Below are 17,567 nucleotides of genomic sequence, written 5' to 3'. Positions count from 1 at the left end.
AGACAGCCTAAGTGGAACATTTTTCAGAAAAGGTCATTACCCCAAATTTTAACATTCTGGAGTTCTCTCACAACCTCTGTAACTGAGCAAGAACAATAATGGGGAGGGGGAATAATTATCATCATATACCTAAAAATAATGTGAAGAATTAATAATCTAGATTGCATAGAAGTCCAAAGAGAAATCTCAGCATAGTCTGCATATTTGAAACCATGACAGAGCTTTCACTGAAACTGGCAATAGCCTTCATAAAACCTTTTTTATTGGTGGCTTATATGAAGCCACAGCAAGGCCTTAATTCATTCCTAAAGTGGTTAGGCGAAAACCACAACTCCTCCTTTCAGAGTGCAACTGATATTTAGGTCATTTAGTGCATTCAACATTAAAAAGACACCTTGAGACAGGAAGATAAAATAAAAATGTGTGCTAGCAGTACAGGCTGTTGAAAGGAGAGTCTGTTCTTACAGGCTTAGAGTTGCTCTATAATTATGGCTTTAGGATTGCCCTCTGGAACTGCTAAATCTTATTCTCTGTTGTCTTTACTGAATGATAATAAGGGCATGATTATGTGTAAAGTTTGCATTCTCAACTGATGCTGACTGTGAGAGAGAGCAGAGCTCCTGCTGAATGACAATAAACCCAGGCATCTCCTATTTCTTCTAAAAATCACCCACTCCCCAGTTAAAGCTTGGTTTAGAAAAACATTAGCCTTTGGACAAATGGCTCCTGGAGCATTTGAGAGAAAAAAGCAGGGAAGGTACATCCAATATGTGACTTTGTAGGCAGCAGGATGTTCTTAGGGCTACATGATTCTGAAAACACAAGCATGATACCTGGAGATACAGAAAGTTCCAAGCACCCCTGTCCCACACACTGCTGACCACTCCATGCTTTTCCAACTCTAAGTGGTAGTTAGGACACTAATCTTGTTTCCAACAGGTTTATGGTACCTCCAGCCCAAGAGTTTCATTGCATGAGAACAAAAAGCAACTGAGATCGTGCTTAAAAAAAAATTAGATTATTCACCCTATTGCTACTCCCCAGACACCCACATCACATCCCCACAGCATTCTGTGTTTCCACAAACCATTCACTGAGAGAAGTTTAAATCTGTATGAATTTCACATTTTTTCCCAAGTCTAGGTCTTTGGTTCATAACTTCACTACTGACTTTTGCATCACAACCACTGAGTGATGCTTGTTCATCTGACAGGTGTTTTGTATCTCTCTGTATATCTGCCTTACAGGATTTTCAAAGACTAAGGTTATTTCTTTTCCTGATGAAGATTAAAATTTTCTCTTTAAGAAACAGAGCTAAAATCCTTTAGAGAAGTAGAGAATAAAAATGCAATTTTCTTTTTTAACCAGTGAAGTCAACGTTATGATGTAGCTCATATACTTTTGTTTAACAGTGTCTGTTTCACAGCATTGTTTCCATAAAATTAACAAGACTTATAAATACAAGCTTCATTCCTGAAGTAGTACCCAAATAGCTGTTCTGTTCCTTTCCCCGTTCAGATAAGAAATAGGAAGTCAGACTATAGAACATGTGCAATATCACTGCTCACTAAACTTTATGCTATGTAGGATTAACTTGGTAAAATATCTCAAAACATGAGCAATAGAGGCCAAGTGGCATTTTCAGTTTTTTCCCCAATTTATTTAGTAAAATAAAGCCTTTTATTTCTTCCTCTGATGATACACACACTCCAAATGTATTTTTAAATATACTCATCAGTGCAACTCTCAAAGGGTAAGTGTGTATTATAGAAATGGTCCCCCAGATTAAGTAGATATTGTGAAATGTATGTGAATGTGCATGACTTGAACCAATGAACTGTGGCCTGGAATGATGTCACAGAATGTGCAGCATTAAGTGGAAGGTTAAACCTACTTGCATCTCGGTTCATTAAACGTGGTTAAAGTGCAAATTCCCTCATTCTGACAGTAGTAATCACAAGGGTTCACTTTCTGGTCACAGCGCTGACTTTTAAACCCCACAGAGCATCTGCAGAATTTCAGTAAAATAGACCTACATAAATATTCTGCCTCGTGCTGGACAGATTTTAAACGCGTTACACACAACGACGGCAAGACACGCACACGTACACGGGCACACACCCACAGAAGACAAAATCAATATTTTCTTTTCATGGAAGGTCCATCTGACAACACTGAAAAGTTTGCTCGTGAGTGATGATCAAATAGTTTTTAAAACCATGGGACTATGCTGCCTGAAGAGATCTCAGAGTATTGTTGTCAGATGTACATTTCTATCGATTGATCCAGATTGCAATGGCCTTAAAAATGGTCATTACCATTTTCTTGGTGTTGTTAGTGGTGTTGGTGTATGCTGCAGCATTTATGTATTGTAAATCCATACACAAATTAAAGCCAAAACCTTTTCTTTTTTTTCCTTGAGCTGCTATGGTGTTCCATGTGAATTGAAAAAGAATATGAGAGTTTTTTAAGAAAAAATTAATTAAAAGTCACAAGCTTCCAAAATAGCCATTCTAGGTGTTTAAGCAACACCTGCAGCATTTATGTATTGTAAATCCACACACAAATTAAAGCCAAAACCTTTTTTTTTTTTTTCCTTGAGATGCTATGGTGTTCCATGTGAATTGAAAAAGTATATGAGAGTTTTATAAGAAAAAAAATTAATTAAAAGTCACAAGCTTCCAAAATAGCCATTCTAGGTGTTTAAGCAAATGAATCACCAGGCTTAGCCAGTATATTTGGGCCTTACATATTATATTATAGCGATACTCTCCTTTTGACAGGGTTTATCAGCCTCTAGTCCTCAACTAAAGACATTTAAGGAGGCACAAATAACAGCCAAAAGCAGGAAAAAATAATAATGAAGAAGAAAAATAAGCACCAAAAGTATTTCCAAATGAATAAGGGCTACCATGCAAAACTAAATTACATTGTTTTCAGCCCCAAACCTGCAAACACATATTGACATTTTTTCAGTGATAGTGCCACTACAATTGTGTGTCCTTTTTCTCATGCAGAAGTGCTTCAGGTCTCACAGGGAGGAACCCTCAGCCCATCCTTCCACTTCCCATACTAACAAAATCCAGGCATTTATGAAGTCCTTTGAGAGCCTGAATAAAACTCTCATTCAAGATCACCTGCATCAACAAAATGAAGGCATGGCTGTATCTTTATTCACAAAGTTGTGGTGTCAGATCCCTTTGGGCAACAATTTGCTCGTGTCACCCAGGGAATGAGACACTCATGGCCAATTCTGTCTTCCAACACCTCTCTCTTCCAGCCTGGAGGATCCTCTGAGCTCCAGGTTGTTTGGAGAAGTGGAAGACCAATGTTAAATGAATATTTTAAGAAAATAAATAAAAAATAAATAAAAAGAGTGTGACTAGGTAGCTCAGAGTAACTGAGAGCAGGCAATAAATTAATTTCTTGCTACAGTGACTACTTCAGTATTTTATATTGAGCAGCTGAAAAAGAAGATACACCATAGCTCTCAAGAAAGGAGTGGAACGGAGGCTTTTAGGCTTGCAACAGTATTTCACTTCAAAGCTACAAAATACCAATTTCTTTTGCATTTTATGTCTGAGCTTAAGAAAAGCACCCTGAATTACTCTCTTGACCGTGACACAGGAGGGAGAGCACAATCTCACCCCAGAGCAGCCACAATACTCTGGGCAGTGGGAAGGTTAGGGCAGAAATACGAAATACATGAGCATATCTCCATAAGGGAAATAACACTGACATGTTTTTTCCTATTCTCCAGCTATCAGGAGAAGGGTTCTGCCTCCAAATCTGACCATCTCTGTAGGAAAAAAAAGACTCAATCCACCTCTGAGAAGCAGGACAGGCAATCTCGAGTTTCCATTGCAGAAAAAAATGCCTGAACTGACCTGAAATTAGTATGTTTCCAAAGATATATCTTTGTATCTATATGTATTCACAATAGAGCCCTTAGCTCTAAATTTCAACACACATTTTGCAAAAAGGTATGCAAAGTATGAGGTTACACAAATAGCTGGAAAACAAATGCTGTAAGTTGAAACTGCAACCAGCCCATTATTCACCCTAGAGAGACCAAAAATGCAGAAACATGCACAATAATTTTAATATTTGTTGTCACACAGGCATTTTAATGATCTGCAGGATGCAGGATACTCACAGACAGACAGGTACATTTGTCTCTGGGTCCAGCTGACAGGTGCCACCATTGTAGCAGTAGCCATCACACAGCTGACAGGTAGAGGCAATCTTTCCATTAGTGCAACTGCCACAGTTAAATTAAAAAAGAAAAAAAGTGTAATCAGTATTTCAGTAAATCTGAGCATTTCATTGTAAAATCAGTATTTTAATATATTATTATAAGATAGAAAGAATTGAAAGAATTTCAATATACTGATTGAAAGAATTCAGGATTTCTGGTTTGAAAAGCTGGCCTGGGCAATGAGATTATTGCACAATATATATTTAATCTTTCTTTTAATGAAAATAAACTATTAGAATACGGAACAATCACTCAGCAGTAGAGCAGCACATGTTACCTATGCCTCCAACAGTATTTAGTATGTCTCTATCACTGTCACAGATAGTGTAGAATGAAGAAATTTCAACAGTATAGAAGAACTCCATGGTTAACTTGATTAACTGCAACATTTCCAAGTGAAAAGCCATTCAGCTTCCTGTTATATTGTGCTTCCTCCAGTGAGGAGTGCTCCCAAGTTGGTTTTGCAAACCAGGAGCCAGTTGGTTTGGTATGGGCAGGAAGCACAGAGAGGAACTGATGTGACGTGACCACACCAGGGACAAGCTGCGGTGCGAGAGATGCCAAGGACAACGCAGTAGAACTGCTGCTAAATGCAGGATTTGGAACAAAGCCCCTCTCCCGCACACACTCACTTGCACACCACGTCCCTGCTGTCCTTGTTTGTGATGCAGTGTCCCCCGTGGCAGCGGGCGCACTTGTCCACCTCGCACTTGGGGCCCTCGAAGCGCGCGGGGCAGACGCATTCCACGCGGCCGTCGTCGGAAATCGTGCACGACTCGGAGTTCACGCAGTAGTGGTGGCAGACATCTGAAACAGCACCAGGCCTAATTACTAAAAAGACATTAAGGAGCATTATAGAAATAAATGATACATTGCTTTTATGTTTTAAAAGGTACTGTAATAAAAACAAAATGGAAACTGAAGATGGTGACTCACTGGCAACCACAGGAATCGAGAATACCCCATAAACAGATATATAATATATTGACAATGTAATCTTGGGAAGTGAAATGGAAGTATAAACTCATAAGAGGGCTTTGGTTTTTTTTTCCTTTCTAGATGTCTAACCATTTATGGCATCATTCCACATAATATAAAGACTCCTGATGAGAAAAGCAGAGCAATGTTAATGTATTTAATGGGACGTTGGCTGAATAAAAATCTTCTGATACATTCACATTACCATTAACAGCATTATGCTAAAATGAAATTGAAACGATATTTTGAAATAATTAAGTTTTATTTTCATTTATCCACATATTAAAATTTCATGAAGTTCTAATAATATTACATAAAGACATACTCCATAAGTTCTACAAAGTACTACAAACATGCATAAGCTTCACAGACTGTGCAAGACCCCATTATGGTATTTAACTGTTTAAATGCCAGTAAGACTGAGAGTTCAAGTACTGAATTCTTTGACTCTTCAGAATCCCCAGTAACTGTCTCAGTTTTCATCCCTTTAGAAAAATCAAATTGCCTAACTGAAGAAACTTCCAAGGACTACAAAACAGTTGTATCTTACATTTTAGTTAATTTTTCATTATGTGGTAGTGACAACTTTGTTTCGTGGTTTGTTTTTTTCTTTAAAGTCATCATTTGAGCGTCTTAATGGGCAGGGACACCTTCCGCCATCCCAGGTTGCTCCAAGCCTCATCCAGCCTGGCCCTGAACACTTCCAGGGATGAGGCAGCCACAGCTTCTCTGGGCATCACTTGTGGGGCTATCTCAAAGTCAGAAACACATTTTGCTATTGTTACTCTGTGCTGTTTTTCCTCCCCTCCAAGGAGTGAGTACAGCTGAACGAGTTTTGCTGAGGGACAGAGCATGGCTGTTGGAGGAGTTATTTCTCTTTGAATATTCATTTTATGTCTCCACTGTCTGTGCAGGCTGTAGGCTCAGCTGCTTAAGGAATTAGCAACAAGAGCGGCTTAAAAAATGCTAAATGAAGTTGTTGATTGTTTCTTGTTCCCCAGTTCCAGGTATGGAATGGCAATTTGCAGCAGGGGGCCTGTTTTTGGAGCAAAAACTACTGCAGTTTGAAAGCTAATACTGAGAGTGATTTTATGTAAGAGCAGTGCAAGGGGCATACGTTTGCATGTACATTATGATTAAAAAAAAAAAAAAAAACCAAAACCAAAAACCACAAATTCATAGGTGTATGAAGGTCATGTGTCAAAACAATTATTAGTTTTTAGGAATGATTGCAGCCACAAACACCTGTAGTCATCTGCAGTACCTAAAATGTTTATGCTACATTTGGGTTGAAATGACAGAAAATTATTTCTTTTTTCTCCTAAAAAGGGGATTTCAGTTTCAGAGAAAGTCACAGCTTATGGGATCACTGTATCCACTTTGAATGATTGTAACTGCATGAAAATGTTTCCTATTTTTAAGGTAGTTTGGGCCTTAAATGATACAAGAAATGAACTTTAGCTACTCTGTCTTTTTTCTGGAATTTAAAACAGGGAGCTACACTCAAATACATCAGATTTATGCGTATTTAATAACATGCACAGTGTTAGTAGAATTCTATGTAAATTCAGTCACTTAAATTTATTTCAGCCATGCCAGTGCCTTGACACGGAGCACTCATTTAGGTTATTAGCCCTTATGTGAACTAATCACAGGAGAAACTCTGCATTGGGTAATTGGAGACGATAAGTGTGGGGAAAATGAGGTCTTTGCGAGCTGGTAATACTGCAAGCAAATGTCTTCTCCCTGCCATAAAACTCTACTAATAATGTTTTAAGCTTGGGAGCAGGAGTAAAATACCTACACACATTCATGTGTCATCCTTTGCATATGAACTACCTTCAATCACAGCAAAAACAGACTGAAAAAGATATCTGGGAGGCAACCAATCTTTGCAATAATGCCATATTAATGTATTCCAACTGGCATACAAAGGGAAGGTAATTAATAAAGCAAAAGATCATGCACATGTCTGAATAAAGCAAAAAAATAACAGATATGGCTTTATATACACATTATTAATTGTAGGCTGATATAATATCACAAAACTTATTGGGCATCAAAAAATACTCTAAAGGATTGTAAGACTTTCTTTTTCCTCCAATAGACTTAAGTTTTAAATCAGCAAAAGCTTAATTTTATTTTGTATTTTATGTCTCCAATGTATTGTGGCAGTTTCCTAGACAATCCAAATCTGATAATAAGCACTGTTTAAAAAGTACCCCTAAATTCCTGAATTTACATTTAAATTAATTCTCTAAAAAAAAGAAAAAAAAAAAAAGGGATGTTTGTAGAAGCATTCAACTAGAAACAATTTGTTTGGTTTTGGGTAAGCCTCAAGTAAATATTTTTCCTTAATCTGTGTGTCTGTCTGTGCATGATTTATGTGCTGTACTATTTTCAAATACCCAATTGTGTTTGCAGATACTTATTTGTGGATTCATGCAGTTTGTTTAATACCAAAGGGGAGAGAATCACAATTACTGCTGGTTTTCCATTCAAAGGTTTCAATTTATTTCATAGTCTCCCAACTGGAAATATATTCAGTTTACTTCAGTACAAATCCTATTTAAGATACACACTATCCCTTTCCTTGTCTGACAGACCTTTCTCTAAAACTAAATACTTTTTCATATTGTAGATAATTCTAAACCAGAGCTTTATAACAGCTAATTTCCCATCCCTTTTTTTCTTAAATCAAGCCTTCTTCAGCAAATTCACTGAAGGTATATAAGAGATGATGGCTTTCACATTTAATGTTGTCTGACAAGCACTATGACAGTCTCACAAGGCTATGACAGTCCTTGCCTTTACAATATTACAGTCAAAGAAAAGCAGGAGTAGAAAAAAGGAGATGATTAAAAAACATCGTTCAGATCCCAGTAAAAGAATTGGTTCTAACTTATGGAAGGTTGCTTGGGAGTCATCATATTTGAAAAGACATTGGGAAGACAAACCGTCATTTGTAAATGAGTGACCAAAAGAAGAAATTTGAGATTGTGTTAAAATGTCCTGAGTTACTGAAAAGAGATAATGGTGAAAGAAAACAAAAGTGTGGCAAGAAAACAAATATAAATGAAGAGCAAAATGCCTCTTAGCTGATAATCTACTTTTCCTACTCTGTTAAAGAAGTGAAAAATTAGAGGGCATTGTAGAAAAAGAGAAGAGCCTTTCTAGGGGCATGGAAACCTTCAGAAAACTATCTCAATGAGAAGAGACCGATGGGTCAGTGGAATGAAAAAACAGGGAGAAAATCAGATACAAAAGACAGAATCTAAGTCCTGAGAATTAAACAAAAGTAACATTCAGAAATCCTTTACAGTTCCAACACCAGGATGGGGCAGAAACCATACTCAGGGTGATCTTTGAGCAAGCTGAAGGAATACAGCATTGTGAAACTCAAAGCTATCCTCAAGGTGCTGCTTGCGGGGGTTAGAAATTGAAAACAAAGGTAAAGGAGGAGTTTAAAAGACTTTTTTGTCTGCAAAGATTAGGGACACCAGAAGGTTCTTTAACCAAGTGTGTCAATTCAATACCAGCATAACAAAACACATGACAAGTTGTAGTAGAAGATTTTAACACAATTATCTCATGGCTACTGACAAAGTCATCTGTCTTGTACCGCTCCACTCTACGGCTTATTCATGAAAATAAGAATAAATCATTCCTAAAAAAGCTCTTTCTTCAGCCATGCAGAAGGGGAGAAATCTGCTCAAAGATCACCTGAATACACCAGATGACATTGCCTCAGCAGCACAAATCATCTGGGGCTAAATTTAACAACGCCGTAAAAAAAATATCACCCACGCGGGTTTTAAACTTCCATTGCATGGAGCTTTTCCTACAAGCCCAGATGGAATAATTTGTGGAGATTACTTACAGAACTGGCACCTGTCTCCTGTGTACTCGGGCAGGCAGGCACAGAAGGGCTGGTTGCCAGCAGTGACACTGCAGGTGCCCCCGTTCTGGCAGAAGCGCTCGCACACGGTCTGGTTGCAGCGCGGCCCTGTAAAACCCAGAGCGCAGCTGCAGGTCGGCCGGCCTGTCCAGAACAGAGAAAGCTATTTTATGATAAAAATAAATACAAATTGAAACAACAATCGGCAATTTATCAACACAGATTTATTGTAAGAGTAGGAGGTTTTAATGTTCCAGCCCAACTGTGTTTCTCTGGACGCTGAGAATGTGCCTTTGTCAACATTGTTTGAATGCAGAACTTTTGAAGAACTAAATAGTGTCTGGGAGTTATGGGCATTCAAAAACTGCATCTGAGCATTTTTACACTTGTGCATGTACACTCATTGACTCTTTTATGAGAAAAAAGGTCATTATTTAAAATATACAATCATTTCAAAGGTGGTCCTAAGCAGGAATTTAAGATATGACTGAAATTTTCAATTCATCCTGCCATTCTGGGTCCCTCCTGTTGCAGAGGACAACTGTGTGATCACCACCAGTGTCTCTTCAGAGTGCACTACATTATTCTTAAATCTACAAACCTTGATATATAATCACATGAAAAACAAATATTTACTAATGCACTAATAGCTAAACTTTACAGAACAATTTTTAATAAACCACAAGTATCTGTGCCTGTTTTGTGTTGTTAGTCTCCAGATAATGGAGACTGTTACATAAAAATTGCTGTCTGGCTTAAGACCAGAGATGCCTGTAACATCAATATTCAATGTCTGAAAAGTAGTTAACACTTGGGGATGAGCATTTGCACACAATGAACTCCTAGTCTACATCTTCTTTTCAAAGGATTTTAAAATTGTCTTTAAAACCCAATGAATTTTCCTCCTATGATTCTTCTCTATTGTAGTTTTCCCATTTTTTTTCCTTATCTAAATCTCATGTCTAAAGGATTTATAGCTTTGTTACAATTCCACTGTTTTATTAAACCTCTCCACTTTCCTGTCTTATTTTCTTAAGGCTTATCTTCTTTAAAACAAACTTCTAGATCCCATTAATGTTTTTCCATCTCCTGACTTTGCTTTTTTATCTCATTTATAATCTTCAGGTAAATGGCTTGATGTGTCCAACCAGCCATCTCCCTTCTCACTCCCTAATAAACTCTTCTCATTCCTGATTATGTCTTGCAAGACATTATTTCCCCCCCTACCCTCGTCTTCACTTTCATTCAGCTTTAAGGATTCCCCTAAAATCATGTTCAGGAGAACGAAGTTTAACACTTTTATTTTTCCTGGATTCCCAGGAAGGAAAGAGATGAAGATTAAGCAGGACCTGAGGACCCTCCTGAAATAAAAGGGCAGACAGGATGGGTTAGTATAAGATGAGCATTAAGATTCCTTCCAACCCAAAACATTTCATGATTTGGTTTTTATCAAGTTAACTATGTAATGTACTGCATGTGTGATGCAGAATCACTGGACTGGAACTACAGGCATAAACAGGAAAAATAACCTCTCAGATTTTACCATTGACCACCCAATGCATCCACACCTACTTTCCCACTCGCCTCCTGATGTTCTCACCAAATTCTGAGATGTGCAACCCTGCTTACCTTGCTAGTCTTTCTTCTCCACTTAGCTGGCTGTGTTATTGAGCAATTAAGGTTAAACTGAGTATTCCACAAACCCCACAATTTGATTTTTCTTCTGGTCTGCCTTTCTTTTAATCCTGTGCAATCATTTAATATCAAATTCTTTGGAGAATTTTTCAATGCAAGTGAAGCACCCAAATTTTGTCTCCTCTCTTTGACTCATCAGAATGATTTATTCAATCTTTTTCCTTCACTTCTTACCCTTCTAACACGACACACTTCATGTAATTCTTTTCTGTGTTTTCTATTTTAAGCTATGCTAATTTAAAGTGTTTTGCAAATCATCCTAAGGGCCATGAGATCAGTTATTCTCTTTCTCTAATGAGTACAGCAGGAACAAAACCATTGACCTAAAAATAGCTCCAACTCCTTTAATATGCATCAGCCTGGTTATTCATATCTGTCCCCTGTGATCTAAACATTAAATCTAAGATGTTGAACTCAGATGTTAGCACACATTCCGCTTGTTTTTCCCCATGTATACAGATGTATTTAAATTTCTGCCCCCAAGACAGGGGGTTTCACATAATCCTTCATCTGAAGCAGTGTTTCAGTAAAAAAAAAAAAGATAAAATAGTGATAGAACATGGATCTGGAGGTCTGAAATCAGTTTTCATTACAAATGCTCCTCTATCTGTTAAAAGGATGATACAATGATATTTTTCCAGTTTATAGAAAAGATTATCCTGTTCTTTACTAAAGTAGACTTATAAATATGCCAAACTGCTGACAGCTAAATGAAAATTTAATACAGTATAGCCTAAACCCCATTTTTGTCACTCAATTTAACATGACTTTCAGTAATGTTAACAGTCCATTGCCTATTTATACACAGACTGTTGACACCAGAAATAATACTAATAATGACATTTTCATTTGCCTTATTCTCATAAATTATTTCTGATACAAATAAAAATGGTTCCAAGAACAGTTTAACAAAACTGCAGCATTAAACAATGCCAAGCAATGCTATAAGGTTTTGTATCATGGAATCAGAACATAGATTTATATTTACTAAGGAAACAGTCATGTTAAAAAGATGTCACATAACCCAGGATGAGCTCATGCTCAGAGAGCTCCAGCACCTTCTCTGAAATGAAATCTCAGGATTAGAACTCTACAGACACAGAAGTAAAACTCCCTCTGAATGTTTGACCCTTACCACCACAGAAAAATTCACAACACATCAGCATGTAGAGAAATATTCACATGGAAAGTGGTTTATAGCATGTTGAACTGCTTCAAACGCAGAACAGAATTTAGTAGAATAAAGGAGAATATCTTCTGGTGACTCTAAGACATAAGTTATTTTTGGCTGTAGGATATGAAAAAAAATTTGACATAAAAATGAAATGTAGTTTTGCCCTTTCTTACAAAAAATAAATAATTCAAAAAGAAAAAAAAAATTAACCAGGGATTAAAATTTGTCAATGTTCAATTAGGTTTGGATACAGAGGCTGTAGTTACTCCTGGTTTGTCAGTTTAATGTGCTACATAATAACTATTGTCTGTATAGTAACTTTTCAAATAAACTTCAGAAATTGCTCAGAAATATCTTGGTTTACTTTCTCTGTAATACGTGGGTGACTTCTTTTGGGAATTCATGCATATATATTAAGCTTATATTTCTATATATTTTGGAAGGGTTAGAATTCTAAGGAGATCAATTTTCATTCATGATATTGCCTAAGCAACAGAGAAATACTCTGCATTTTCAATAACCAAATAAAGTTTTAAAAAAAAATTAAAAAATAATTAAAACCTAGGTCAACAGCATTACTTTTGTAAGCTTTCTGCAAGTTTTGAAAACTGAGATAATCTAGATGAATGTCTTCACCAAAATCTACATTATTTATTTCTTCACTGGTAAATTCACTACCAGCAATGTGCATTTTGAAGTTGTTATGTGTGAACTGCACAATTAATTTCAATATTTAACTTGCTGCCACTATTAAAGAAAAGGAGGTGGCTCTACATGAGCCCTCTGTATGCAATATCTTGTCCTTTGGAGCTGTTATCAGCAGTCTGTGGGAATCACAATAACTCATTTCTGTCTGGCTGATGAACCATAATTAGCTTTACTGAAACAACAGGAGTGGAGAGAAGCTGCATCATTGAAGATAATTAGTAGGTGAGCTGATTGGGATCTATCCCAACAGATACAGAGTCTCTCTGTGTTATTGGAAAGGAGCAAAGAACAATTTCTAAATATCCCTGAGTAGTCTCAGGGGCTGCTTTTTCCAGTGCTGGTGGTGGTGGTTCTGCTGGGATCAGCTCCAGGGAAACATCACCATCATGCTGCCCACGGTCCCTGTCCTGCTGACAGCACCATGGCAAACTCCTGGGACTGATGTGGCATCAGGAAAACTGCTTCTTCACTGACAGTGCTTTCAGTAGGCACCAAATGACCTTGTTCTGCTCATAAAATAGAATACAAAATAATGTCTGCTTCATACACAATGATTCTTTCAGAATATTTCATACATTTTCATTTAGAGGAAAGACTTTTTTTCACTCATTTTGATTCAAACATCACAATTCTCTATGATTAGTCATACCTTTTTTAGAGTACAAAGGGATTTTTCTGATTTTGTGAGCTGGTTTTCTTAGTTAATGTATTTGAGACAATCAGCAAACTATTCCTGCAATATTTTTACTTTAAACTACATGGAGAAACAAAATGTGTTTTTATGGTAACAGTGACTTTTTTTTTCCCCAAATTCCCATCAATTTGGCTTACTGGAAAGTGTTCATTATTACACCCAAACTTTTAATTACATGTCTCAGATGTGTACTTTTAATTAACTGATGACATTTTCTTTGTTCAATTATTGTAGTTCAATACAACTGTCGTAAACTTATAAATTTTAATTAAAGCTCCTCCAATCTCTGGCTATATAACATTCACATAGGAATTTGCCAAAAGGCTTAGCAGTAAGTAAGCCAACAGTGAATAATCCCTGAATTGCCAGTGGGATTTGTTTAACAAATTAACATTTGTGTGCAGATAATGAGGTTCTACAACTTAACACATCCAGCAAAGATTTAGCACAATCATGTTTTTAAAAAATTAGTAATACTCTGCAATTTACTTAATTAGTTATCACATTACTATTCTATATTAGGTGGGGAAAGAGAAGAGGATTTACACATTCACTAGAACACACTCACTCACCAGAAGAGTATTTTGTATGCTGCATTATTTTATTTGGATCAGGACATGAAGCAAGGTTCATTCCCAGGAACTCTCATTCCCAGGAACTCTCATTGTCTGAGCCAGAAATGATCAGTAAGGAAATGCCCTGACTCCTGGGGAAGCTTCCAGCTGTGGGGACACTTTGGAAGCATCATCTCATGAGGCTAAAATTGCTGGCAGCCCCTAGGCTCTCCAGAGGCCACGTGTACAAAATGACACTTGTGAGACTGACTGCCTCAAAGCTGTTAGAATAATATGTCAGAATTGACAAGGGCAATTCAAGCCTCCAAGAAAAGAGAGGGTCAAGCAAGATGAAATGATCACAGGTCATTTATATTTTGCAGATGGGTTTAGATTACTGGTACACGTATGGCTTCTGCAACTTCCAGAGGAAAAATTGTCATCATTTTGAACAAAAAGCACACTTTAAGAAAAGGCAAAGTTGGGAAAACATGTATAACATGATTGCATGAGCTTAGCAGGTCAGTTTGATGAGTCAGATGTATAATGGATCAGAAGGATGGCTGCTGCCTGTTGAGGAGGTGTTTGTGAGCACAGACAGCAACAGCACAGCAGATCAAAGTCAAGTGATATTGAGCTGACTAATTTTAAAATAGTAACCTCATACCTCACAGAGATTGAGGGAGTTCTTTACCAAAATCAGTTTGCAATATACTTATTGGAACACGGGCATTTAAAAGATGTGCCACTTGTAGACCTGGTTTAGTGGGGCACCGGGCACAGCTGGGTTAAGGGCTGGGCTCAACTTCAGAAGTCTTTTCCAGTCTTAAAGATTCTATGATTCTATTGCTGTCAGACAGACCAACCTGGTAGGAAAAACTACAAATCTAGACAAAATAAAATGCAGAAGTTCTAAAACCATTAATGAGAAACAGCAATTCCTGGTAATAAAAAAAGTTTTTATTCCTACGTGTAGAAATGTGCAAGAATAAAGTAACAACAGACTAACAACTCTCACATGAGCCCGGCACAGCAGCTCAGCTCTGCCTGGAAGGCTGAGACAAGGAGAAGGCTGGTCTGGATTTCACACCCTCAGTCCTAATGCAAAGGGTTTGTCCATGCCCCGCAGCTAGAAGTGCTCTGTCCTATTCAAGGGTTGCAAATCTGACTGGAAAGACAGACTGGTTGCTGCAAAAACACTTGAGGAATTAGGCTTTCTTGGCTTAATTACATTTTTCAATGCTTTGGGGAGTTCAGTGTAACTTCTCTCTGTAAAACATGTAACAGCCTTAGAACATCATGGGCTAGATTAAACTGTGATAAGGGCATCTCACTGGCATGCTAGTTTGTTTCAGTACCACACGATTTATGGACTGATAGAGATAAGAAATACAGCCTGGTAAGAAATAGAGATTTCCTCTTAATAGAATATTTACCAGGTCTAGGGGCTAGGCATGCAAGGAAGATGAGATGCACATCAACCTGAACATTTTATCTGGAATATTGGATAGAGTCACCATGATTTAGGAAGATACAAGGTCTTTTTTCCACATTTCAAGCACATGAAAGTTATGGTGTGGGCTCCAAGGCACAGCTACCCTCATGATTTGGAAATGGCAGATAGGACATCTGGTTAACTTGAAATATGGCTGTTAAAAATTTGATGAAACTAAAGGGAGCCAGCACAGCAGAACTCCCATCAGTGGGTGTGCACAGGTACAACCATCAGAACCAGCTCCGTGCTGGTCTCGGCTCTTAAAGGCACACTTTGGTCATGTGTGCTGCAATAAACTTCAGCTGCTCTTAAAGATTCAGATTCCCTCAAATCAGGCAGCTGAGCAATGGAATGTGGACTGTGGTGACACCAATGCTGGCTCTCCTGATGCACTTTATGGAACATCATTCCATTTGGGACCAAGCATCATGCTGATTCCTTCATCCCCAGGCTGATTCCTGCCCTTCCCAGGCCCATGCTAAGAATTCAACAAAGTGTATGGTAGACCTTGCTCATATCTTGCCTCTACCCACTGGTGGCAAAACCTACTGCACTAATTGTTTTAGCAAGGCTGAGAGATTTCAGAGGCTGGATTTAGCAGGAAAATGAAAATTAAAAATATCCATGCGATAGCGTAGCTGTGCGAGCACAGCAAGTGTGAGCTGCCTGGGAGAGGGAAAACAAACTGCTGGAGGTGAGGGAGCCCTGTGGCTACTGCCAAAAAAAAAGGATTAAGTAAAACCCTGGGGTCTCTGCAGGACTCACAACAGAGCTGAGTTGCAGGAGCCAAGTTATTAATTTTATTAAGCCTTTTAACCCCACAAAAGAATCAATTAGATGCCAGACATGTAAAAATGTGGGAATAAACATCCCCTCTTCAGATCATGAGGCAGTTCTGCATGCCATTTAAACCATCACTTCCACTCACTTGCACGTCCTCACTTAGCATTTATTGATCTCACCACATTGATAAAAATCGCCGCTTATCAATTGTGCCAGTAGTTCCATCAGCTGTTAGGAGCAGTTTAAAGTCTAATTCATCAACTTCCAGTACAAGTAATTCTCATTTTCTGATATTTAGTCATTATTATGAACAACATTATTAACCCTCAACGACTCAGAACTGAAAGAATAAATTACTAGACTTGCATTCACTTGGAATTTTGCCACCAGGCCTCAGTCAATGGGAGGAGGCTCCAGAGAAGCCAGCAAGTGGGGCTAAATTAGCAAACTACATATGCTTACATAGGTTCATTAGTAAGGAATGTAATGGAAATCTTTACAGTCTAAGCCCTCTCTGCCACAGAGACTCGGATACATAATTCTGCATTACAGGGAGGAATCTCTGATGAGCAGTCACAAACTTCTCAAGGTCAGGTGCCTGCACTTTTTTTCAGAGGGTGGTGGCCACTTCATCACACAGGAGAAAATGATGCACAGCATCTTAAGCAGATGAAAGCTTCTGAGAAGGAGGCAGCAAACTTTTCTCATGCTCTTGTATTTTGAATCAAATATTTAAATATTCCTTGAAGCATAAAATAGAGTTCTACTTCTCCTTTCTCACAGAATTGCTACATTTTAGAGTACTTCTTTTTACACTTTTCCTCTCCAGCCCAATTATACAAGATACAAAAGCTTATGTGCTACGGACAAAGACCAATTGTCAAATGGCTGCTTTTTAACAGGATAAACCTCCTGAGCCCAGGAGATGTAATTTCAAATTCCTTCAGGAAAAATGAAGGATCTGAGTTCTCTTCAACAAAGTCTGCCTGAGAATTAGGTGAGTAAAATTTGGTGAACCCCAGTAAGACAAAGGTAAAGGACTGAGGTCAGGTATTTAAGCAAATATCTCTGTGTATGCACATATAAATTTAGGGGGTGAATTGATATAAAAATAAAGAAGATGTCTGGACTTGTTGTAGATGTAGTTTGACTGGACATTTTGCTTTACAATTCCACTGCTACACCACAACGCGTGTCATTACATTGAATATTTACTTTCATTCTCCTTTTTCTGGTATACAGTTTAATTATGCTGAAACACCCAGATAAGTAAATTAAAATCCCTATTGATTACAAAGAATATGTGTGGAATATGCTGCTAATTTTTTGC

At 37.8% G+C, this 17,567-nt stretch overlaps 1 protein-coding gene across 1 annotated transcript in view; it reads right to left on the bottom strand.

The window, feature by feature from the left end:
* The window catches only part of LRP1B (LDL receptor related protein 1B), a 623,792-nt gene that overhangs the window by 17,594 nt on the left and 588,631 nt on the right, over nt 1-17,567 (bottom strand). The window contains exons 84-87 of the mRNA XM_038143324.1: nt 9,117-9,278; nt 4,891-5,065; nt 4,157-4,261; nt 1,895-2,008 (exon numbers count right to left, since the gene is read on the bottom strand). Coding sequence (XP_037999252.1) covers nt 1,895-2,008; nt 4,157-4,261; nt 4,891-5,065; nt 9,117-9,278 — 556 coding nt within the window. The remainder of the gene's footprint in view (nt 1-1,894; nt 2,009-4,156; nt 4,262-4,890; nt 5,066-9,116; nt 9,279-17,567) is intronic.

Source organism: Motacilla alba, chromosome 7 (assembly GCF_015832195.1).
Source record: "Motacilla alba alba isolate MOTALB_02 chromosome 7, Motacilla_alba_V1.0_pri, whole genome shotgun sequence".
Taxonomy (NCBI): Eukaryota; Metazoa; Chordata; class Aves; order Passeriformes; family Motacillidae; genus Motacilla; species Motacilla alba.
This window is presented reverse-complemented; position numbering and strand designations above follow the sequence as displayed.